Source organism: Anneissia japonica, unplaced genomic scaffold (genome assembly GCF_011630105.1).
Source record: "Anneissia japonica isolate Jap-2015-1 unplaced genomic scaffold, ASM1163010v1 scaffold284978_len400890_cov162, whole genome shotgun sequence".
Taxonomy (NCBI): domain Eukaryota; kingdom Metazoa; phylum Echinodermata; class Crinoidea; order Comatulida; family Comatulidae; genus Anneissia; species Anneissia japonica.
The window spans coordinates 65,642-91,701 of NW_022728715.1; the positions used below are offsets into that span (position 1 = coordinate 65,642).

General features: G+C 33.8%; 1 protein-coding gene across 1 annotated transcript; it reads right to left on the minus strand.

Moving 5' to 3' along the window:
- On the minus strand, nucleotides 1–25,544 carry LOC117114504 (multidrug and toxin extrusion protein 1-like). Its single transcript, XM_033258173.1, has 15 exons — nucleotides 25,424–25,544; nucleotides 19,322–19,465; nucleotides 17,301–17,402; nucleotides 16,678–16,746; nucleotides 15,957–16,105; nucleotides 10,039–10,081; nucleotides 8,913–9,055; nucleotides 7,890–7,987; nucleotides 6,825–6,938; nucleotides 6,460–6,527; nucleotides 4,698–4,806; nucleotides 3,224–3,299; nucleotides 2,569–2,638; nucleotides 1,372–1,504; nucleotides 1–206 (listed from the first exon to the last, which is right to left on the minus strand). Exons 2-15 carry the CDS (start codon nucleotides 19,457–19,459, stop codon nucleotides 1–3), a joined length of 1,518 nt encoding a protein of 505 aa, XP_033114064.1. The 5' UTR covers nucleotides 19,460–19,465; nucleotides 25,424–25,544.
- Between the last annotated feature and the right edge of the window lie 516 nt (nucleotides 25,545–26,060).

The following is a 26,060-nucleotide window of genomic DNA, read 5'->3' on the forward strand; positions in this document are numbered from 1 at the left end:
TTACATATTAAAAAAGTAGGAACCAAATTTCATTTCAAAGGGATTATTGCACATCTTAAGCCTATTTTGAAAGCAAAGGACAAACAGTAAGAGTGGGACAAAAGAGCTTACCTTGTGGCCCTCAAGATCCCAATCTAATTTCATCATGTAAATCAAAAGCGATGATCCTTGCGCCATAAGACCTAATGTGATACCAGACCACAATCCTGTAAAATAATCAGAAGAATCAGTTAAGTCGGCATCTACTACGAGTCGCACGACGAATCCAATTCTGCTTCCTGTGTCTGAACTGTTGGTCATTAAAAACAATCTGTTGCATTCGCGCCATGGCATTACGTTCTCCATAAAATCATCGGGCGCAATGGGCCACGAACATTAACTACCAGTAGCATATTGACTATAATTCATATTTAGGAACAATATACATATCTGTTAAATAAATAACTAACACTAAAGTATGCACCTTCAAAGTATAAGGGCCCATGCTGACTGAGCCACCTTGAAATTGCCCCTGCCGCATTCATTTTAGATATGCATGTGCAGAGATGTTAAAAAATATGAACAATCAATTGACTAAGACAGGGGGGTTCCAAACTGGTGACCTGCAGGCCATTTCCAGCCTGCGCGTGCATGTCATCCATCCTAATATAACACACCTAAAAGAGTTAAAGCCTCTAAGCCTAATACTGCATCATTTCACACTACACTAGTAACAATTTTTGTTCATGTCGGAGTGGCCAGACTGTAACTTGCTTTACAAGCTTGCATGATCATTACCCTTAAAATTGATTCAATCTACAGATCACTCCTTAACTAAAATATTCTCTTCATCGTTACCCACGAGGATTCGAACCAAAACTATCCTGTTAGTTAATTCTTTGAGCTTTACAGTACAATCTAAGCAATAGTATAGTCCTTTGAATGTTATTACAGTTCACACCTGCCAGCAAAGTACACTCTCCTTCCTTAAGCTCTGTACACTGACTATCAAATATTCTTTGACAAAAAAAAAACAAAAAACTGTTGTATGCCCATATATAGTCATAATGTGCTTATATATGGTCATGATGTGATGTCATCATGACCATATTTAGGCATGTCACATGCTTTGCCAAATAAAATGTGATAGTCTGGACAGGGCTTAAGTGTTAATAACTATTCTCAGCCCTCAAAGTGAGGCCTTGTATTTTTTTTCAATGAATATACAGATACCTACTAACTAGAAAGTATCTTTATTTTTAATTTTGACGCATGATTAAGACTGGCTATAGATCTCGACAGATGGTTTGAGTGGTTGCCACAAACCTGCCAATTGGCAGATCACTTGATGATGATCAAATGTTTAACTAAGGTTTTATCAAGTTTTCTTACCAATTATTCCTAAATCTGTTTTAAACATCAAGTACCCTCCGACTGGTAGGCATATGATATAGTAGCTTATAAAGCCAACAATGGCTCCTATCTTCTGATGACCGGCGCCTCGCAGACCTCCATTGCATACGGCCTAAAAAGACATCAAATATCACAACAAAATCAAGGACAGGAATTGAACCCAGGACCATAGGATTGGAAGCAAGCATCTTAACCTCTAAGCTATTTAACTCCACTGTTATCAACCAATCCATCGCTTGTACAGTATGTATATTGTGCCAAATTCCAAAACCAAATTCTGCTCAGTGGTACACATGAAATTGACAGGTTCTTACGTACCTTAAAGTAAAAACGTTATGGATAATAATAATACATTTTTTTTTTTAATAATCTACATTTTTTTTTAGGTAGTATTCAATTCTGCAGAATTGTATCATATCAATTAATAAATAAATTAGAAAAGTAAATACCTTTATAAATAAGCAAGTAAATAAATCATTATATTTCTATGTTTTTTGATACCAATGTTCAATCTTCATTAATTTTTGTTGTGTTTGTTATCAACAACTGTTTTATACTCTATGTTCAACCTCAAATTGTTTGGGGAAAATTGCAATAAAATTTATCATACAATATATAAGGCCAAATAAAAAAAATATATTTTTTGGCAAAGCCCGACCGACACAAAATATATACGAAATTGAGGTTTGACATTTACTTTTTTAATAAGCGAAAAAGGCTGGAATAGCCCAAACTTGCTGGAAAATAGGCGATGCAACAGTGTTATTTTGCTCTTCAATATTGATTTATAAATGGTCTTTGCTGTATTTTTGTGTATTTTCTAATTTTTAGGCATAAACACATTAACGTGTTCAAAAAAAAAAAAAAAATTCTTACCGACCTACCCATTTTATTGAATTTCCCAAAACGTGACCAACAAAAGATTTTTTTTATTGGCCTAATTGCAAATGTCTTGAAAAACTAAAGTGTTAAGCTTTTCAGTCATATTTTGGGCACACTTATATAGTATTTTTGTTTATTTTATCCTAAAATTTATTTTTTTTTATTCCAATGAAATTGTTGTATATCAGTCCAATTCACTTGCAAACAGAAGAAGTTAGAGTAGAAACATCACACACAAAAAGATGTTCACCATTTGCTAGTGCCAACAGTAAATAAAAATTATTTAATACTTACGCCAGTGAAATCAAAGAATGAATATACGACACACAGGGGTACAACCTTGGACACCAGGCTGATTATTTCTCTACGAAAATAAAATGTGTTATAATAATTTACATATTTTGCTCTAAAAGTACACTGAATCCTGGTTTCCATAAAATAGCTACACTGTTGCCACAATGTGTTTCAGTGCAATCGCTGTACTGAGTAGCAGTCCATGAGGCAATGAGAAAGGTGCCCCGATTCAACCAACCAATCAGCATCACAGAAAGCTGTCGGTGATAGCGTGTAGCGATTGTATGGAAACCAAGCTTAACAATTGTAACAAATAAAAATTGATGTAAAAAAAAAAAAATTTTAATTATGTTCTCATTGGCATCGGGGAGCCACTAGGCAGTGATTCAGTTTACTTTTTGGTAATCCTGTCCGACCAACTGAGTGTTGTTTTTTGCTCTCTGTTATCTTGTGTATTTTAATGTTTTTTGGACAAAATAAATGAAACGAACAAAATCCAAAACTGAAAAGTAAATCATATATCTACTTTTGTACTAAATAAATTCATTAGATCCGATAACAGTTACTATAAAGTTTACTAACCTTTGTACTAAATATATCTACTCATGTATGATGAAACAAAAGAATACTGACCTAAACTTTTGAATATACTTACGGATCGTCAATAAAAACTTTAGCTAAATGATCCTTAGTTGACAACCACAAAATACAAACAAACAATGCACAAACCCCTGTAAATAAAAAGAAAAATTAATTGCTGTAAAAAATAACTGTTTAAAAGTCTATAGTACATAAAAGAAGAATTTAAATAATAACACGGGGAACCATTGTACCACCTTTCATAAACTGGTTTGAGTATTGCATATACATTTATTTTATATTTATATATTTTAAATGATCATATAAAATACTTTTAATATAATTACTCAGATAGATTATTAAGGTATTTTCATATACTGTAACATATTGTTTATTTCATAATCATTGTTGTTTTTATAACCCATATAATGTTGGTTTAATTTAAATTTAAAATAGCTTAATTCATTAAAAAATCAAAATAAAAAAATGATCGGTAAAATTAAATGTGTTGATAATAGAGAAACAGACTTGCAATGGTGACCCTAGACAATGGTAATATTAGAAATGTTTATTTTTTACTTTTTATAAACCCAATGACCCTAGCCAGGGAGAATGACTATTGGGACCCTCAATGCTGACTGCAATTGAATCATCCCGCTGTAATCAAGTCACTATAGAGCACTAAAGTGATACATCACGATACCACATGGTACTACTCAGTTGCTATTGTTGAAAAATGCGTTCAACCCGACACCATTTTCGCCACTAATAAACCGTTGATCCCAATTTCTAACATAATTATTAAGATGTTTCATCTTACTTTTTATTTGTAAATTTTAATTGATGATTAAATGTGTGTTCGATAACTAATATAAAGCGAGCTTTGGTGGTTTAAGTACATTTTGATAGTAAAATATTAGATTTTAAAATGCTTATTCCAGAAAGCCTATGAAGTCATTCAGGAGTAATGAACGGTAGCCTACGTCTGTTGACAACAGAGAGTGCCACCTGGCGTCGTGATGACAAGACTGTGGTACTCTATGATGCTTAAGAAAACCATGTTTAGTTTATGGTATACTGTAAGTTTAGTTTTAGGAACAAGTTTTAAGTTTCAGGAACAGATTTAACGTTTTTTATTTAATTTTTTTTGTAACCTGCATAAATCACAACAGGATACGACACTTGTTTTTACAATAAATTTGACACTCGGTTTGAAATAGCACACTATAAATGATTATAGATAGATAGGTTTTGTGCGTGGAAAAATATTAATATATAATTTTTGGATACAACCCATATTAAAGCCGGATACGCCTGTAGCGCTTGACAATGCAATGCTTTCTACTGTTTGTTACTGTCAACTGTGTGGATTGCCACTAAAACGATATGTTGCGCATTTCACGTTAGGTTCTCCGTAGAATCTCATCGGCTGACGACCGTTGGCGCAGTGCATCCAGGTTTAAAATGATCTACCCCATTTTCATTGACTATTCTAGCTTTCTCAGGATGAATTAAAGATTTAAACAACTCTTCTTTACTATAATACTCACAACTGCATAAAAGTGCTACACACAGTGCAGTCCTTGCAGATTTAGAATCCTTTGCACCGAGAGAATGACCTATTCTTATACTTGCTGCTATGGCTAATCCAAGAGGAATCTAAATGACAAAGAGAAAAGAATTATTTCACAACAGCTTTCTTCTGATTTACTTTGTCAAAAACTGCAGACATTACATGCTCATAAGAGAAATGTTTGAATAAGCGAGAGATTTTAGATTTTAGAGTGTGTTGTTCAGAACAGGCTATTTTCGAAATTTTTCATTGGATAGGCCCAATAAAAAAAAAAATGATTAGCTTATCACCCTCGCCCGCATGTCTTATTGTACGGCAGTTAAAAAAAAATATTTAGGCATAAAGAAATGTTTTCATGTTTTTAATAAATAGTTAGTCGATATTGTTTGTATCTCAATCATGTATTTTACTTTGAATATCAATGCGCCAGAAAACAGCCAAAGCGTGATATTTGGCTTTACCTAAATATAAAAAATCAAAGCCTCCCTCATCACTTTTCCAGCTAAGTATAGGGTGATAAACTAATAATTTCTTTTATTTAGCCTTATCTAAGTCTTATGAATATTTATGATACTACTTTTCATTCCACTGGCCAACTCCATTGTACAGGTAGGACCTGTTTCTGCTGGCAAGAAATACATTCATTTATTCATTCATTATTTATTAGATTCTACACAAAAATGGGGAGATAAGGGCCAACCAAAGAGAACTGAATCACTGTAGCAATGATGGTTGGCCTATTGATATAATTAATGATCACTTTTTAAAATAGAGTATTTTCTGCCAAGGAAGAAATTGGGCAAAATAAGCGATTAAAAACATCAAATGGATTGTGTATTTCAATGAAAAATAACCGATTATAGCTGCAAAAATGCAGTAGAAACACGGACTGTCTGAATAACCGATAAAGATTAAGTTTCTTTAGTGCAATAATACAGTAGCTGCCATCAGCCTAAAAATATGCCCCTGATAGGAGCCTGATTAAACTGCATTACAAGGTCAAAATTACTCTTATCGGACATGGTGCTATTCAGCCATTGGTCACCTGTCAACACACTGTACTTGGCGTGCCTGTCAAAATGAAATGATCTGAAGTGAACCTTAATACATTCCAATTTACATACGAATTTCACTTCCCCAGCATAGGGTATATCGGCGCAAGCGTCGTATACTCAAAAATTAAAAAACAAAATCATCTCCATATTTAAACTGCCTTATTTGTATTTAAAGTAAATCACAATTAATAATTTGACAGTTAAACCATTGTTAAACCTTTCCTGTATTCTTTTGCATATAGACTAAAAGTATGGCTGGTAATCAATTAAAAGATTTTCTCTGCTACTAAACAGAGAGTTAAAAATGTATTATGTTGTACAGGCCACACATTTTTTTTGTATTAAAATGTATGAAACGTCAGTAAAAACTAATTATTTTTGATTGGTTTCTGTTCAGAAGTTAATAAGTTATTTCATCCTTTTTTAAACGATCTATTCAAAAGTTTTTTCGCAATTGGCAGGCAGAAAGGTAAAGGTAGCCCTTCATTCATTACTGAAAGTAGGGGAATGAAGCCCACTATACTAAGCCTCGGCATTGTGTGGTTGGGTGGCCAGTTCCTTTCTACACCGCCTTCTAAAAACCTACCCAGGATATTTGAACTACAAATACATGATAGATACTGAAATGTAGTTATACTTAACAAAACGATGAAAAGCAAACAATGAAAGAAACATATTACATACCATATATGATAATGCAGCAAACTGGACAGTAATAGAATAAGCACCGAGTTCAGTTTTACCCAAAATACCTTCAATGAAAAACAAAAGGTCAAATATGAAAGATGAATCCAGGTGAACCAAATGGTCATGTGGTTAAGGCAGTGGAGCCGCAACCAACAAGGTTCTGGTGATAGAAAAAGTCCTCTCGGAAAAGGGCTATATAAACTGAATGCCCAGTGCAAAATTGGCTATATGCACTTTAAAGAAATTTAACAAGTACATCTTTCAAGACATAATAGACGTAGATTTTTGCACACCACCATATCCCCCAACGGCAATCCCAGATAAGGCTTACTGATAAATGTTTTGGGAAAGTATGTACATACCTGAAAGGAAGTAGCCAATTTCAAATCCCCACCACTCGAGACAAATATGCATCATGCCAGATATAGAGAGGGAGATAAATGAACCCCAGTCATAAAAACACTCCTTACTAAAACCTATCAGATATGGAAACAAAGTTTTATATTGAAAGCATTATTAAATATCAACAGCATATAATAAATATGATTATTTCCAAATAATTCTGTTTACATAGTTGTATGAAAATGTGAAAATACTAATACAAATATTAAAGCATTGAGTAACTCATAAAAAAAGATCAGATAGATCAGAACTTCCAAGTAATAAACAGATCAAAACAGTAAAAATACAGCCTCCCATGCCGTAATTTTCCTCTGACATATAATGGAAATGTTGTGTAATATATTTCAGCATTTATTCTCATTTTGAAATTGTCCATCAAATTTTTCAAATGATATACTTCAAAGATGTGAAGAATATCAATAGCAACCCTCTGAAAAAAGACAATCAACCTTATATTTCTGCTAGGGAAAGCGTGTTGTAAAGTGAAATGAAATGGGATATAATATAAGGGTGCGTTTCGAGCCATACACGCCTATTAAATTCTGTGTATATGACAGGTAAACGCTCGGCTTTACACCACGGGGTCCCCGCATTCGAGCACAAACTTATCTTGCCTAACCGTCTAAAAATTTACCTCGGAAATACTCATTTGAGGTCAGCGAGGCAATAGTATATCCCATCATGCCACGCAATATTTACGTTTCTAACCACGCTTCACGCACTTGTACTGTACTCCCCTGCGCAAATACTTCAGTTTATTGGTGACCTGTGTCACCGTCAGCTTTCCCCTAAATTTTTTTTCGATCTTTGCAGTTATTTCTTTGTAAATACCGCTGTTTCAGCGGGTGCCGTCCAGTTGTCTTTGTATTCTGTCTCCCCCCACAATGAGAGAAGGTAACGTATCATAGGTTCGGTCCACACAGACATGTTGAAATGATGAAGATTCTATGTAGAAAATATATATCATTGTTGACCCCTCCCCCAACTGGCACTACCCGACTAAAATTATCATGAAGTTACCCTACCTTGCCAGGTTTCGACGTACATCTTACTAAATTTTATGTAACCAACAAGTAGAATAAGCAAAGCAAAGTATGTAAGAACCAGAGAAAGCGCAGGCCCACTGTAATTAAAAAAAATATATATATTTTTTGTTAATGACTTAGGTACTTATTTTACAAAAATTAAAAATAAAGAGGAACTTACTATGTATTTAGTAAGACACAAAATGAATCGACAAACAACCACAAAACAACTTCACACAAACCATGACAATGAGAATACAATATTATAGAATATAAGAATTATATAACAAAAATAATGAGAAAAAAAGAAAAAAAAAATTGCAACAAATAATATACAAATATTAATTAATGTTTATGAGTGCAATGGGAAGAATATTTTTATGAGATAAAAGATTGACTGCCTAGGCCGAGCTTGGCCTAACCTGCGCCATGTACAGTATTACAAGTTGTATGTAGCCACCAAGGTCACTTTTTATAGGGCAATTTTTCTATTTTCTATTTTTATTTTTTTTTTTCCTTTTCAACATAAAACAATTAAAACATATAATTAAGAACTGTGTTAGGTTGACTAACAACAACATAGCCATAATAATTTAGATTAAAAAAGGAAAATAGTTTAAAAAAAAAAAAAAAAAAACAATGTATAATTGGCAATATCAGACATATACAACATCCATTAAAGAATGGAGAAAATTAATTACAAAAAAAAATAAGATAAAATACTGTATTAAAATAATAGAAATATCAAAGATATAAAAAAATAAAAGCTTTCTTGTAATTAATGAATAAGTCAGAGAGATATCTGAAGGTTGGAGACAAAATAAACAGAAATGTAAGAAGCGGAGGAAGAGAAAATGGAAAACATAATTTTAAAGTAGACGTGAGGCAGTCTGCACAGCCACACACACACACACACACACACACACCCACCACACCCACCCACCCACACACACACACACACACATGAAAGACACTGTCACAAAATGATAAATATGTTGGGGATGAAGTTCTTCAGTACGTTACCTTATTCCCATATTTATTCGGAATATAAATATGTAACAGAGCAATGCACCAATAGCATTGGCTGTAACTGTACAAACAACGACAGGTAGCACATGATTTGTGTTTTGAAGATATTTCACAAATACTTCAATGCAAAAAACCACCTGAAATCAATGCAAAGAACTTGTTTAATGGTTATGGTGGTAATATAGGGTTAATGGTAGAAACATCCCCACCGCGGCCATGGTTAACACCAGTTGTACCACCACCGCACAGTGGACACAATAAAGTGAAGGGAGTATGATGCTGCACTGTTTGTTAAAAAAGAGAATTTACATACTACTTGGTCACTGGTGTTGCCACTGTTTTGTATTAAACCCTTTTTCCTCCAGTTTTTAAATATAAGCTGTATCTCATTAACCGTTTTTCCTCAAATAACCTTTTCATGTCTCAGAATAATTATACAATATTTAAACAAAAAAAATTGTTTTCTTCCAGAGCCTGGATTTGAATAAGAGCTTTTAGTAGAATGATTTAATATAGCTTCATGTTAAAAAGACACAGGCAAATTAACAAATATTTAATTTACAATGGCTATATTTCATGTATTTGATAGTGAGTAGGGTGGCCAAGTGGTAAGACAGAAGTGCCGATAACTATAGCCGGAATGCATATTTTTATTTGTTACATGGATTTATATTTGAAATAAATACGAATACAAGAATATCTTTTACAAGTAGCACTTTTTTTTCAGAAGAAAATCCATTAGAAAAACTTAAATTCTAATTCAAATTTTGAACTCAAATTCAATAATCCTTGAAAGCAGATGGACTTTCAAGGTTAACTCCTAAATGGTTCACTTGTTAATCAGACCATCTGGTGGACTGTTGTTGTGAAGGTTGGTGTAAACCATCATTTATCTACTGGAACACAATCATATGAATGCCATTAAAGTTAAAGCTTATGCATAAGTTATTTCCTCTCTGTTTGTTCTTGTTACACTTCACACACCTGATGAAGCTGGCATTGACTGCCACTGCCAGCGTAAGCTCATGTGCAATAAAATTACATCTTTAAAGTTAGTCTGAGAGTGCTGCCCCTACTTGTTTAATTAAAGTTTAAGTAAGGAGTTAAGTACTGTACTTACAGGAACTGCTGGCATGAAGTAAACAACAAAGGTTCCAGTCAGCCTGAAAGGGAAAAAGCCATTAAATTTATAACAAAAGAATAACAAGAAAAGCATTGCTGTATCAGTGTAATAATGCTAAATAAAAAAAATTACTGGTTTCTGATCCCCTCGCAAATCCATTTCTCTGCCTAAACCAATTTTTTTTTTGTACAGTATTTCCTTTATTTTACAAAATGTACAAAAATCTGGAAAAAATCAGTAAAATTCCTCTCTTGATCGTTCGTGGTTGGGGATACATATGGTATGAATCATGTCTAGTGCTTCTTTTATTTGCCTTTTTTTTTAATTGCTTTTTTTTTCTTTTTTGGCCCAAAATGTAATTTTTAAACAGAACAAAACAAAGTTAATGATTCATTTAGGCTAAACTAAAGAAGTCAGCAGTGATGCATATACTGGATAAAAGTGTTACTTCTCTTAGGAGCAGCAATTGGGACTCCGACTGTCCACCTTGTATCAGGGGTTCAAGCCTTGCTGTGCAAGTTGCTTGTGTCGTTGGGTGTTTGTTTCTCTCTATCTAGAAGTGTACCGTAAATGCTTGAATAAGTGCCGCACCAAACCTTATTTTATTTTTAGCTAAGCACTGCTCTCGAATAAGCGTCGCGGCACTTAATAAAGAGTACAGTATTACCCTGTGTGTAATGAAACACTTTGAGAAAAAGGGTTTTAAATACAATATATACAGTGTTAAAATAACTAAGTAAGACAATGAAGACACAAGCATGTCTTTATAAACTTTTATTAATGATGAACTACACGTATACATGAGATAGTTAACATGGGTACGGAGATGGAAAGCACCACAACAATATTTTTTTTTTATAAGCGCCACACTAGCGTTGAAGCCGCAGCGTTCATTCGAGCATTTATGGTAAATGGGTACCAGCATTTCCATATGCTGAAGGTAAACATACTCGCAGTGGGGAAAAGTGGTGATCTCATCAAAGCATTACACAATCTGGCCCGAATGTTTAAGAAAGAGGGATTGGCGCTCTAGCTTTGACTACCCATTACCTCATTTTTATTCTTTATCAAGAAAACACCCCTCAAAACAAAAATGGAATGGTTGACGATGCAGTGACATTTGAAGGAGAGCAAGCCATTTCCAGGAGATATGGTTTAATGAGCTTTTTTAACACATCTAATTGTATATTTCCGTACATCGTTATACCAATCATGGTCGGCTGACTTCAGAGAAAATAACACAGTGAATAAAAATAACATCAATAATTGCAGGAGATTGGGTTTAATTTTCTGGAGACTTTATGCTCCCGGAAATTAGCAATATCGCGAGGGACCCCTGTATAAAATTTAGTTGGATAAGGTAGTAAAAATCATGATGAAAGTATTAAATTTATAGATTAAAATATGTTGACCAAGAACAGTTGGTTGGGCTTCTAGGATAACAATGCCACCACATACACAGTGGTCCTATTGGGCGGCTTCTACATAATTAAATATCTTTGCAACAAAACACATCAGGCTTTAGACTTTAAGTTGGTTGGGATTTGGGCAAAATAATTTTGGGCCAAATTGTGCATTAGTAGGATAACTACAAAAATTCTAATCTGTTTTTTTCTTTTTAAACTTTTTTTTTTTGGAAAGCTTATACATACCATAGAATCAAAGGTCACTCTTTGAAGTCGAGTGAAAACTGCGCTGATGGTTGTCAGCCAACGCACACAGGCACACGCGACTTTTAATGACAATTCGGTCAGTCTGCAATCGATATTTGCCTAGTTTAATTTAATATTTTTTTGGTAAATGTCCCACCAATTACTATAAATGAACAGTACTTAACCGAAAGGTCCACTGATTAATCTCAGATAAGATAGTACAATACATACTCCAAGTATCGAAATGCACGCCAGCGTGTCAGGATTCTATATTTCGACATTAATAATGTCATCAACAGTACTTGATATGGATAACTTTAATTCTTACTTTGAACAAGGCATCCGAGGCCTATTTATACACTATATTATATCCTAATGTCTTTTTATGTTAATATATATTAATAGGGCAGCTGACTCTCAAAGAGTTATACAGTAGTCAAACTTTGCCTTAAGCTGCACCAGACAAAAATTGTTTGTAATGTACATATTGTAAATTTGCATTAGTCAAATATATAAATGAAATGAAAAGAATTTGTACTGTAAAATGTCTTGTGAAGATAAGTTTGAAAAAATAACAAACAGTATGGTCAAGATTCAATTTCATGAAACTGAAACAAGTAGGCCTGTCACCAGCCTTGACTTCTGATTATTCAACTGCCCTAAATCCATTCATTCCCATTGCAGAATTTGGGAATTTTTACTGGCAGTTTTCAAAGTGAGGGTAAAAATCAATTTACCACCAACTGTTAATAAATATTAATAGCCAAAACTTGATAACAAATTTTCACTACACAAGATTCACCCTTAATTCATGTGTAGCAAAAATTTGTAATCAAATTTTTTGGCTATTAATATTTCCAAAAATATCATAATGAACACGATATCTTAAGGCTTCAGAAAAGATAGGCAGTGTGAAGACATCTTTGTGTTAAAAAGCATTATTGCTACAAGGCAAGCGGGGCTTTCGTTGATTTCAAAGCCTTTGATTCAGAGGCACCAAGGGCTTTTAACAGCTGCCAAAAGTATGGCAATAAGGGCAAACTAATAAACCTTATTTTAAATATGTATTCAAACGTTAAATGTAAAGTATTATTTAAGGATTTAGAATCAGATATGTTTAACATTAATGAAGGAATTCATTATTCCCAGTACCCTTTAATAACAAACTTAATAAATCAAAAACTTCGAAACTTGGTGTTCATATTTATGATACACAGGAGCTTTGTTTAGGGCCAATGATGTCATTATGAATGGGGATAGTGAGTTTGAACTTGAAAAACTTCTTTAGGTAGCTGGTAATTTTTCTAAAAAATAGAAACTTGAATTTAATTTTGACAAATCAAATGTGTTAACCACTGGGCAGAAAGTTAATTAAGAAAGGAAATAGAATAAACGAATATACCTCCATTCAATAGGGTATATTACGGGGACCTGTTATGAAAGACAAAGGCCTACTGACTATAAATTATGCTTGTTCAATATGGTTGTAGTAATTGTATAAAACAGCTCTATAATCAAACTTGAAAATCATTGGCTAGAATTACCCTTAAGGCACCAAGAAACATATGAAAAAAAGAAGCCCTCCTAGGAGATCTAGGTTGGGAATCTATCTACCACATTCAAGATATATTTAGGATGAGCTATTTTAATAGAGTAAAAAAATATAGATGAGTGTAGATTGCAAAAGATTTTTTGTAAAAGCACTGATGGAAGTAGAATGTAATCTAAAATGGAATAGGATTAATCACATAAAAGAGTTACAGTATTACAGAAATTCAAATCAAGTGATAATTTTAATTCAGATCAATTAACATTGAATGAATACGAGATACAAATAGGTACTGTATTATTGAGATAAATATTTGATGACCTTACGAATGAGTTAATGTATTATTATATAATAATAACATTAACAATTATCAGAAGATTTGTTATATAATAATAACAATAACAATTATCAGAAGATTTGATGGTGTACGGTAAGAATGACCCCAGAAAAAATGGCCCTGGTATTGGGCCATTTTTACCTACTTGTCATTTGGGGACATTTCTACTGGGGCCATTTTTACCAGGGCCATTTTTTCCTGGGCCAATTTTACCGGGGCCATTTTTACCTACATTCGATTTAACAGAACTGTTGTATTTCCAAATACTGTACCAGTAAAATACTGTACAAAACAACATTTTATGTACTATATTAATATTTATATCTTTGTTTTGCTTGCTGTATTTTAGTTTAGATTGTTCTCATTTGTTAATTATTTTGATGTTGTATGTTTCTTTTATAATTGTCAATGAATGCACCCAGCCCTGCACCTGTCTCTTATACACATCTAGATGTGTATAAGAGACAGGTTCCACAGATGGATGCTTGCTCAAATTAAGAAATCAAGTTTTCAATACCCACTATCCTTGAGTTCTGGTAAGTGATGGAAAATTTACTCATAATTATATAGGACAAATTTGTATAAAAGGGTGGATTTGTGCACACACAAGTATTTTTTGAGAAATGAATTAAAATGGTGGTGAAATATGTGTAGAAAAAAATTGATTTGACTGTAATTAATACAATGATAGAAGAAGAACATTTTGAATATTGAATTGAAATATGAAAAAAGTTCCATAATTTATAAGAAACCATCATACAACCGTAATTCCTCTGATATAAGTCCACTCCTTTGAACCTAAAATTGGTCTGTTAATAAATTCTTGAATTGACGAGCTAGCTTACCTACAGCGAAGTGGAGAAGCTTTCCGACAATAACATTGGCCTGATTTCTTTTGGGATGGGGTGGGGGGGTTGGCTTATACCTGGGAATCTCCTTTTAACAAAAATGACTATTTTTAAAATTTTTTTGAAAAGACAATGTCTAATAAGGCCATGTAAAAAATGTAAGTTGTTGATCGTTCCCATTCCTACATGTTTTCTTTATTATCACCAAAACTCACGAAAATATCGTCTTTCCACCCATAAATCAACTTCGCCTAGGCCTACGGTCTTTTTTTTTTTTTTATAAAGGACAACCAGTAACTCTTTTTCCTAATATGTCCTAATTATACAATTTTTGTTTCTTAATGTATTTGTAAAAGTTACCTGATCTATACTTATAGATACTTATTAACATCATACCCTAGGCATTTGCACCAGGGAAAAATGATACATAAAATCAGTTGGAGGGTGAGTCTATATCCAAGATAAACTATACTAGAGAAACTATAGCAATATTTACAAAATAGAGTTTAATTCCCTGCCATTATGAAATTTAGTTAAGTTAAATAACACATATTTCAAATGGAAACCTTTTGAATTTATGATTAGTTGAAGTGGAGCTGTGTGATATTAGTGCAGATACTTGCCTTCCATTCTGCTTCTGGGTTCAATCCTGGAAAACAAATGCAAAGCTTTTCCTCAACACAAACCAAAAAAAAAAAAAAAAAAATGACTCCAAGCCTCATAAAAATATTTTTAGTTATAAAGCAAAGCAATGAGAGATGCAGTATATTTAAAGCCGGACACACACTGCGTGACACGACCTTAGGCCGACAAACCCAACTCTGCTTCCTGGGAGAGTTGGACAATGTGACACCATCTGCTGATTGGCAGTGGAAGTCTGAACAGATCGTTACTGAAAAAGATCCATTGCGCATACGTCTTAGTGTTGCGTTCTTCATGAAAATGCGTCGGCTGATGAATATCATGTACAGTGAGTGCCCAATTTAAGGGGAGTGTTAGTAGAAAGAAGTCCCAGAAAAAAAAAAAGTTTCACCCTTACAGTACAGTTGTTACCTTCTGTTACTTTGCTACTGTAAGCAAAGCAATTTGCAAGTACACAAAAAACATCTTGTATCATCTCATTCCTCGAAACAGCCCTGCACATTCCAATTTTACACCCCCCCTTTCAACCTGCTCCAACACCCCCTCCCCTCACCACCCCCGAAGTTAATAGCCCTAAATATGCCCCTAAACACAATTATTGCTGAAAGATTAAAAGCTAATGTTCATACTTGATTTCGATTCAATCTTTTGGTTCTATTATTCATGATTTAAGCTGCAACAGTGATGTTGGCAAGTCAGAATTGAGAAAGCTAGAAAAACTACTCAAGAAATCATGCAAGGCAGAAGTTGATTTGAATTTTCTTAACAATAACGTAAACAATTCAGCATTTATCACAAGTTTATAACATTCAAAAAACTACTGTATTTTGCAATTTACTCATTAGACAGCATGTATAGTTGATTAAGATGGTTGAATTCTACAATACCTTGCAATATCTGGTTTGACATTTACAGCAATTAAAATTCTCTCCATATTTGGAAAGGTAGCGAGTACAGGTAAAGCGAAGATGGTTAAGATGATAAGACTGCGTTGTAACACTACTCCTATTTTCTTTCTGTTGTCGCTTCCATACATCTGGAAAACAATACAAAGAGAATATTAGTCTACAAAATCCTTGAGAGAGGGATTGCTCTGTGGAAGTCTGGGTAAACATGGGTGAGACTATACAGTACATCAATAAAAAGACCTACGGTAAAAAATTTTTTTTTTTAAATCACTATACTTTTCAAAAAATGCTTTAAAGTGCGCAATGCAAATGGCTAAGTGATTAGAGTACCATAAAAACAGGATAAAGCAGCACCAGCTCAAACTTCCACTAGTTAGCTATCCATTGCAATATTTATATTGATTTTTTTTCATTATTTTTTTATTCGCTAGAACTAAAGATACTATATACCAACTTCAAACTTTTTAAGTGACAATCCTTTTCACAACACAATCATAAGCACAAGATGCCCCACATAAACTAAGTCTAATTATGAGGCTTAGGAAGTGGGGTTGTTTTTAATCATCAAAAACATCCTGTCACTAAACAAGAATTAAGGGAAAAAAAAGTTTATGCAATCAGTAATGTTATGTACTGTACTGTATAATATGATCTAACAAAGAACTTAAATAAAACTACTGTATGATATTGAAGCACTGACCTGCGCAAAGAACGTATCACATGCCGTTGCTGAGCCACGGGCAACGGAAAGACAGAGGCTATTTATTACCTGAAATTCAATTGAAAGTGAACAGTCAAATTGCCAATTTAAAATCCAGATAGAAAATTATCAGACTGACTGTTGGATCAACAAATAGTTTACAAAAAAAAATTGTGTAACATAAGGTACAAGTAAAATACAGTAATTGGTGTTTGGAAGGAAAGGGATTTTATCAAATTCTGAAAAAAATACATGGATTTTTTTTCCCCAATACAAAATAGGTAAGAATATTCTAATAATTGTATATTTTTGAAAACTGAACTGAATTAAACAGATTCGGTGCCAGGGACTTCAGTTCATATCAGAGAGGGTTCACTCAGGACAGCAGGACACATGTATTAGATGTACACTCACTGGGAGTGGTCGCCAGAACATGAACTCTCAACCTGGAGGTTCAGGGAAGAATCCAGAAGTAAACAATCAACAAATAAACACTGTATGTTTGTTCATGTTTCATTATAGTTGATGGGAACGATTTTCAATATGGTGGCGCACTTGGCGTATGTAATAAAACTAGGAAAATGCTTGGCAGTCAACATGTTATATAGAAGTGTGCTACTTACAGAACTTGCCAGGGATGCTGCTGCAAATTCTAGTTTCCCTAGACGTCCGCAAAACAGCAATGTTGTTAGAACAAGAAAATAGTTGCAGAAGTTGTACAAAATCTAGAAAATGTATATAAATTTTATCATTAATAATTTGTATAAAATAAACTCAAATCACATAAATATATATTTTTAAAATAATATAAGGATACTTCTAATGATTGAATGATTGTAGTTGAAATGCTTATTATTTTCTATATTGTAATTTATATTTATATTACATTCTCTGGGTGTTTTGCTTTTCTCTGATAGCCCACATCGGATGGAGACCCACTTTGACAGTAATTTATTTTACTTTTTGGTTATCCCACCGGCCCTTGTTGGGAATCAGAGACCAACATTTATTGTATCTTTTCGACTTTATCATTTTATATTGTATTGTTTTTGGTTAAATAAATGAAATGAAAAGAAAAATAAATAAATTTTCTTTAACAAAAACAAATTAATAGTGATAGTTGATAGCAAGACTTTTAATACGTTTTTTAGAACCTATTTTTTAATGATTGTCAGAGGTCAGAAAAAAAAATATATTATTAATTTTGTTTTCTTATCTAGCAGATTCATTTTGCCAAAAGAATTCACAGAAGGTGGAGGAGAAAATAATGAAATTAAGCAGAAGTAATGAAATTAATTGAATGTTCTAAATCTGTATTCAAATTTAAATTAAAGGAAGAAATAAAATATCTTATTTTCAGAGACTTTAAGGTCCAAGCTCAGGGCGTAATGTAATAAAAACTTGAAATAGAAATTTTTTTTCTGAAATTTCTGCTTTTAATACTGGACAAAAATAAAAAAATTCTTTTTATTTCAAAATCACTATTTGCAATGGCGGTCAGCAAGTTCGCTAAACAAGGTAAAAAGTAAATAATGCTTAAAAATTCAGATATTTTAAAGCTCAGTAGAAATATTAAATGTATATTATACAGTTTTCTCACAGAAAACTGTCCTCTTTGTTAAGCAAAAACATTAAAAAGCGTTGTGTGATTTTTAAATTTTTTGTCTTATTCCTATCTTCAATATTATGTTGACCTCACACAAAAAAATAAACTTAAAATTTTAATGGATATTTGGTATAAAAATATTCCAACTCATAATATGTCCAGTCTGGCACAATTATCTCGCCCTGTCACATTCTTTCCTGTCAGTCATATTTATTTCTAGTCTGTTTTGATAACCTTTGTTACTTGTGTATTAATTCAGACACAAATACTGTACAGGTACCGGTCCAGTCTGTCACAATTTTCCAGCCTGTCACATTCTATCCTGTCAGTCATATTCATTTCTAGTCTGTTTTGATAACCTTTGTAACTTGCGTAAATTCAGAGGCAAATACAAGTACTACATGTATTTGTAATATAAATCACAACTATTTGCATTTCAACATAAAAAATTGGGTTCATAGTAAAAAAATTAAGTCGCTATTAGTTAAACAGTAAATGACTTCCTTCAAGTAGGACGAACAAGAAAGTAGGCTGAAGCCTGCAGTGGGAACCTGTCTTTATCTATTGTTATATTTTTATTATTCATTATTTTCACTTGACTCGCATAAATCATTTTGTTCGAAGAACATTTTATGCAGTTTTACTTCGCAGCACTTCACTTGCAATTTGCAGTGAGTCATCGGCCAGCAGCAGCGAGATGTCACTGCAGCAAAACACTATTGTAGGCCTACACGGTACCAACGCTGTTCTAATATAGACAATGGGTCGTGTCTCATATTATTTGTTATATTTTTATTATTCATTATTTTCACTTCACTCGCATAAATAATTTTGTTCGAAGAACATTTTATGCAGTTTTACTTCGCAGCACTTCACTTGCAATTTGCAATTTCTAGTCTATTCTATTATTTAGCTAAAATCATGTACAATAATCAAATAGGCTTTTGACTGCTTAAAAAGTAATGTTTTAATATTAGGTTTGAAAGTTCCAGAAAGTACTGATAGTACCTACAAATGAAAAACCAATGTTTGTCTTACCGAGGGCCATGTGTATTTAAATTGCTTCTTCAACTCAGCTTTCAGATCTTGAAGAGAGATATTTTGTAAATTTTTACAGCAGTTTGTTGAAGACTTACAGCATCTGTTGCCAATGGAATTTTGGCTGGATGATGTCATTTCCTCCTGGAATATAAACAACAATTAAACAACAATTATTAAACAACAATTATTAAACAACAATTATTAAACAACAATTATTAAACAACAATTTAATTAAACAACAATTATTAAACAACAATTATTAAACAGCAATTATTCATACATTCATCCATCCAGCTATAAAACAATTCATTCATTACGGACAATACGAAATTAACACCAAATTTTATCTTTTTTCTCTTGTTTAAGACCAATTTTATATTTTTCATCTACGATATATAATTCTACAGATGTATTTCTCAATCAAATCGCATAGATTGGGTTCAATCTAAATTTATGTAACCTATTAATGCTGGTATTCATCTCACCCTTAAAACGTCACACTGAAAGGGGCTTGTTTGATATGGTCTCCATTTTTAAATGGTTTAACTCGCTTTTTACTTGTCCTCTTTTATCTTTATTTTTAATGTTAACAATACATAGACCAAATTTACGTAACACTGACTTATTCCCTTTAATCGTTGTCCCTCGTCCAAATTAATATAGTACAACAGTTTGGGTCTCCAACCAAGCATAAGGAATGACAATCAGCTCAATATTGTCTGAAATCAACTCCAAGAATGATTTCCATGACTACCGAAGTGTAACCAACATCTCAAGTCTTTCAAATGGCAGAGGATCTCTCTAAATGAAGCAACCTGCAACATGCCAGTGTGTTGTTTATGAGAAGACGTGGGAAAATGTGTTAGAATAAAACATTAAAAATATTTGTTTTTTCATACTTTAATGATTAAATATTTTACAGAAAATACACGCATTTGTTGTTTATTTCTTGTTCATAGCGGTCCGTAGGGTAAATTTCAGGGTATGCTACAGTAGGTATTGGCATATAAGGATAGAAAAAAAATACTCGCATCCATTAGTCGTACCCCACTCCTGTCTACAAATCATGCTGCAGTAGTTGAAAGTCATCTCAAATCACTTCATCATTTTACGAGTTAGTCCCCCTCATCTAATTACCAATCCCCCACCTTTCCACCCCCATCAGCTCCCTTTCATTTCAAGACCCCAACGTCACTGATGCTAGGGCCTGCTAGTAGGAAAAGTTTGTAAGCCTACTACTACTACTATATAGAATCAGATTGTGTCCTATAGTCAAAATACAAATGTATGATATTTTTAATACCGGCATGGTTGTAGTATCTCTTCTTTAGAATTCCTATTCCTGTATTTTAACAAATTTGAATTAAAATATTAATAATAATTCAAAATTTCTTCTATATCGGCCATATGTATGCAAATTTATTTAAACTTTAAACGCTGAGATTATTCCTATAGATAGAATACCCGATCGGCAGTGGAGGTCCCGATTTGTAGGAAGAAGAGCATGCGCACATTCTCATGGAAGCGCCGCTTCAATTCCAGTGTTAAATCGGTTATTCTGACACCACCACACGGCTGTCACAATAGCAAATTTAAGCATTGTAGGGTACGCTCTGACTCCATTGACTCATTGAATACATGATTGGCTGACATTGAAAACAAACCATGTAGAAATTCTAAGCAGCTTTGAGTAGGATGCAATAGGCCCGACTCTGACTTACAGGTATCCTAGATAAAAGTAGGCCAAACATTAAAAAACTTTGGTATTCCAAGGAACTGTAGGAAAATTAAGGTTTATATAGAAGGTTCTGAATAAAAAATGCTAAATAATATGGAGAAACTGTACTACTACATTTTTTTTATATTTGTTTAGCCAGGGTATGCACTGCATACCTTGCTTGTCTTGACGGTCCGCCACTGTTCATAGCCTACTGTACTATATTTGTAGAGTGTGGATCAAATGCCTTCTAAACGTGGTCTTTCATGATGTTCTTTCTTGGGCTCCATCGGGGCTAGCGGACGATTCTCGACCCGACTAGAGACTATATAACATCGTTGTTGTTTTTGTTAGAGGGTGTTGCTGAGGGCGCGTACACTTTGTCAAAATCGGGGTAAAATTGTAGCGTTTAACTTTTGTTTTACATTGTTGTAGACAATGGATCAACGGCTGGCAGTTTGGGGAAAATACGCCTAGACGATAACGTACAAATGATGTATGTATGTTTGTTGTGTTATGGTGGGGTAGTACACTTTAGCAGCACAAGTGGGGGGGGGGGCGCCCTTTGCACATACCAACTCATGCAAAAAGTGGACAAGCAATGGAATCCTTACAAATAAATTAGCCAGTGAAAAATGATTTCTTGGGCCAACGCCTTGCGTTGTCATAAGCTCGTCATCAGCGTAAGCAAAGCATATGCTGGCGCTAATGCACTTTCGCACCTAACTTTTAATTCTTAATTTTTTTACTTGAATTTTCTTCTCACAGTCACAACACATAATTATAAAACATTTTCACATGCTTCAACCACTCATAAAGTACATTTTTTCACCACAAGGGTACCTTTATAAATATAGGTTGATACAGGGTTTCCGCGCTTGCTAGCACGACGAGCTTTACTTTTTTTGCAATCAAGTATTGAGAAATTGCCAGAGTCAGTTCTTAAATTTTGAAACCATTAAAGGCCAGTCTTATAATTTTAATTGGAATTGTCCCATAAAACATCCGACAACAAAATGTGGCGTCATGCAGTACCATCTTTTTGAACAAACGTTTATCATTGGCTTTAATAGATTGTTTTTCTGTATTTAGGCCTAGGCCCTTAGGCCCTATTTTTTGATCTGTGTACGCATTTGGATCATTACTAATTTTTTAAGTAATTATTGTGAACACACATAGTCAAACAAGAGTACCATACAATATAAAGAATGACATACAATACGGCAAATAGATAAGTTTTCATAAACGTTTAATCAAAAAACTGCACGCTGCAAACTCGGACATTTGGCAATTTCTTACTGATTGCAAAATGGCAGCCGCTCGTCGTGCTAGCGAACACAGATTTGCTGTACTTATTTGTGGGTTTATTTGTTGAAAAAAGTACTTTATGAGTGGTTAACTCATGTGAACATGTTGTTTAATTATATGTCATGATTGTGAGAAGAACATTGAGGTAAAAACTTTAAGAATTAAAAGTTCTGGCAAGTTCTTAATGATTGCAAAATGGCAGCTGCTCATCGTGCTAGCGAACAGGAATTCGCTGTACTTATTTGTAGGCTTATTTGTTGGAAAAGGTACTTTGTGAGTGGTTAAATCAGGTGAAAATGTTTGTTAATTATATGTTGTGACTGTGAGAAGAACGTTGAGGTAAAAAAATTAAGAATTAAAAGTTAGGTGCGAAAGTGCATTAGCACCGCATATGCTTAATATTTACGCCTTGGCGTAAGAATAGACACTTCATATTTATTTCGTTTACTGATTTATTTACAGTCACGTAAATATAGGCCTATCCACTTCATAAAATTTTACTTCTGTCAAAACTTTTTAGACAGAAGACTGTCGGAACATGGCTTTTTTATCTGCACAGTAAACGAAGATGATGATGATGATTTTGATTGATGATGATGATGATGATGTTGATGATGACTGACATTACAAATGCACTCTCAATATAAATTAAGAATGTAACAAATCTTCCACACATGGCGGACAAAATTCACACACACCTCTAGGCCTAGGCTGGCCAGCCACACACAGTCAGTGGCAAGCCGAGCAGAGCGTCAAATCTCCCTATATAGGCCTAGACTATCATTGTTATTACCTTATGTTAGGTTTACACAAAAATTATCGAATTATCATAACCTACAAACAAGCCAAATATCCAGTCAACCGGACTTACCTCTGTACGTATCCACACGAAGTAAAGTTAAACTGTCTGTTACAGATGTTCGTCTCAATCCTGCTTTAAAGCTGCAATACTGACTCACTGTTCAACCAAATCTAACTTAAATACTGTAGCTATTTATTATCTTTGGTTCAACTTGTTTTTGTGAGCGTCAAAACAGAGTATTATTGCTATGTATGTGTCTGTATATCTGTATTTTAACAACATCTATCAGCGCTGTGTTATTCCCGGTGTGTTATTCATTTGCATCTACTAGGCCAAAGAATATAAGCTAGGCCTACGTGTTTGCAAAACTGGATAACCTGAAAAAAAAAAATGTTTTGCTTGCATGGATCGCATGGCTCGCACATTTGGCTCGCATTACTCGCACTTTGGCACTACTCGACTTACCTTAGTGTACACCTTCAAGTACAGTTTTACCACTCAGTATAAATAAAAATGAATGATGAAACAGAAAATAATGCAGTTATACTATAAGGTCTCCTAAGTATAAGGTTGTTTGTCTGTTTGCCCTCCTCACCTTCCCCCTTACCTGAGAAAAAAATAGGGGTGGCAAAGCAAGAAAACTTTTTTTCTGCTTTGTTCTTTCTTTTCAACCAGCCCCTTTTTATCATTTAAAAAAAAAGAAGGGCAAACAATTTATATTTTTAGGCCTAATAGACCGTCTCAACGGCTATATTGCTTTGATAGAATCCACATTCCCTCTTAACTGAAAAAAAGAAAAATATTAACGAAATCATTGTGCTTGAATTACCTGTAAATAGACATACACCACGGCATAGATGACGACTCCAAACAATAGTGGGTGTGGGATAATGCCCATATGGCGCCCCATATAAATTTCGCCCGACCGAAATTATCGGCGGCCGAAGGAGGAAGGAAATGGGCCCGATCGTCTTTGGAAAAATGGGCCCGAACGTCTACCCGCCGTTTTAGAAAATGGGCCCGAAAGTCTACATCGGTGGGCCCGATCGTCCACACTAGTTGGGCCCGATCGTCCACCCTACTTGGGCCCGATCGTCCAAAAATGGGCCCAATCGTCTGGGCCCGATCGTCTCGTGTGCCCGATCGTCTGTAATTCTATAATAGGCTAGGCAGCCTTCTACTCTAGCCAAGGCGGCGCTAATGCACTTTCGCACCTAACTTTTAATTCTTACTTTCTTTTACCTGAATTTTCTTCTCACAGTCACAACACATAATTATAAAACATTTTTACATGATTCAACTATTCATGAAGTACATTTTTTCAACAAAAGGATATCATGTTTTTTTGCAATCAAGTAAGAAATTGCCAGAATGTCCAACCAAGTCAATTCTTTAAATTTTAAAACCATTAAAAGTCAGTCTCGTAATTTTAATTGAAATTTTCCCATGAAACATCATTTGTTGAAAAAGGTACTTTGTGAGTGTTTAAATCATGTGAACATGTTTGTTAATTATATGTTGTGACTGTGAGAAGAACATTGATTGAGGTAAAAACTTTAAGAATTAAAAGTTCTGGCAAGTTCTTAATGATTGCAAAATGGCAGCTGCTCATCGTGCTAGCGAACAGGAATTCGCTGTACTTATTTGTAGGCTTATTTGTTGGAAAAGGTACTTTGTGAGTGGTTAAATCAGGTGAAAATGTTTGTTAATTATATGTTGTGACTGTGAGAAGAACGTTGAGGTAAAAAATTAAGAATTAAAAGTTAGGTGCGAAAGTGCATTAGCGGCGCATATGCTTAATATTTACGCCTCAGCGTAAGCATATAGACACTTCGTATTTATTTCGTTTACTGATTTATTTACAGTCACGTAAATATAGGCCTATCCACTTCATAAAATTTTACTTCCGTCAAAACTTTTCAGAGAGAAGACTGTCGGAACATGGCTTATTTATCTGCACAGTAAACGAAGATGATGATGATGATTTTGATTGATGATGATGATGATGATGATGATGTTGATGATGACTGACATTACAAGTGCACTCTCCATATAAATTAAGAATGTAACAAATCTTCCACACATGGCGGAAAAAATTCAAACACACCTCTAGGCCTAGGCTGGCCAGCCACACACAGTCAGTGGCAAGCCGAGCAGAGCGTCAAATCTCCCTATAGACTATCATTGTTATTACTTTATATTAGGTTTACACAAAAATTATCGAATTATCATAACCTACAAACAAGCCAAATATCCAGTCAACCGGACTTACCTCTGTACGTATCCACACGAAGTAAAGTTAAACTGTCTGTTACAGATGTTCGTCTCAATCCTGCTTTAAAGCTGCAATACTGACTCACTGTTCAACCAAAGAACTTATATACTGTAGCTATTTATTATCTTTGGTTCAACTTGTTTTTGTGAGCGTCAAAACAGATTATTATTGCATAACATTATAATGAGGGCGCACTCACAGAATACTTGCCTGATAATTGATTTTGCTTTGCATTTATTCGAAAATATCAGTCAAATACTACAAAATATGAAGACAAAACTTAAATATATAAATTAAATAGATACGAAAAAAAGATTTTCCTGGATAACCCAATAAAAAGCTTTGTGGACTTATTTCCATTGGGGCCCATATAATCTAATATTAATTATCTAAATAAATTATAGAAATATTTCAATCAAATACGCAATAAAACAATTATAATTTAAAGCATCTTCACTAAAACACTGAATATCAAAAACTTACGTTACTTATCTGCGATTATGTTTCCTATAAGTAGTTACCAAGTAAATGTAAACGTACTGCTAATAAGATTGCTTAGTCAAATAAATAAGAAATCTAACAACTGTACAATAAATATTGTATTCTGAGGCAAATACATAAACTTTGTTACATA

Coding starts and splice junctions, on each gene's coding strand:
- LOC117114504 (XM_033258173.1), bottom strand. CDS start 19,459: ATGACATCATCCAGCCAAAATTCCATTGGCAACAGATGCTGTAAGTCT. Junction 10,082..15,956: donor GTCAAACCAGATATTGCAAG/GTATTGTAGAAT, acceptor TTTCCCTTTCAG/GCTGACTGGAACCTTTGTTG. Junction 9,056..10,038: donor ACTTCATGCCAGCAGTTCCT/GTAAGTACAGTA, acceptor CATTGATTTCAG/GTGGTTTTTTGCATTGAAGT.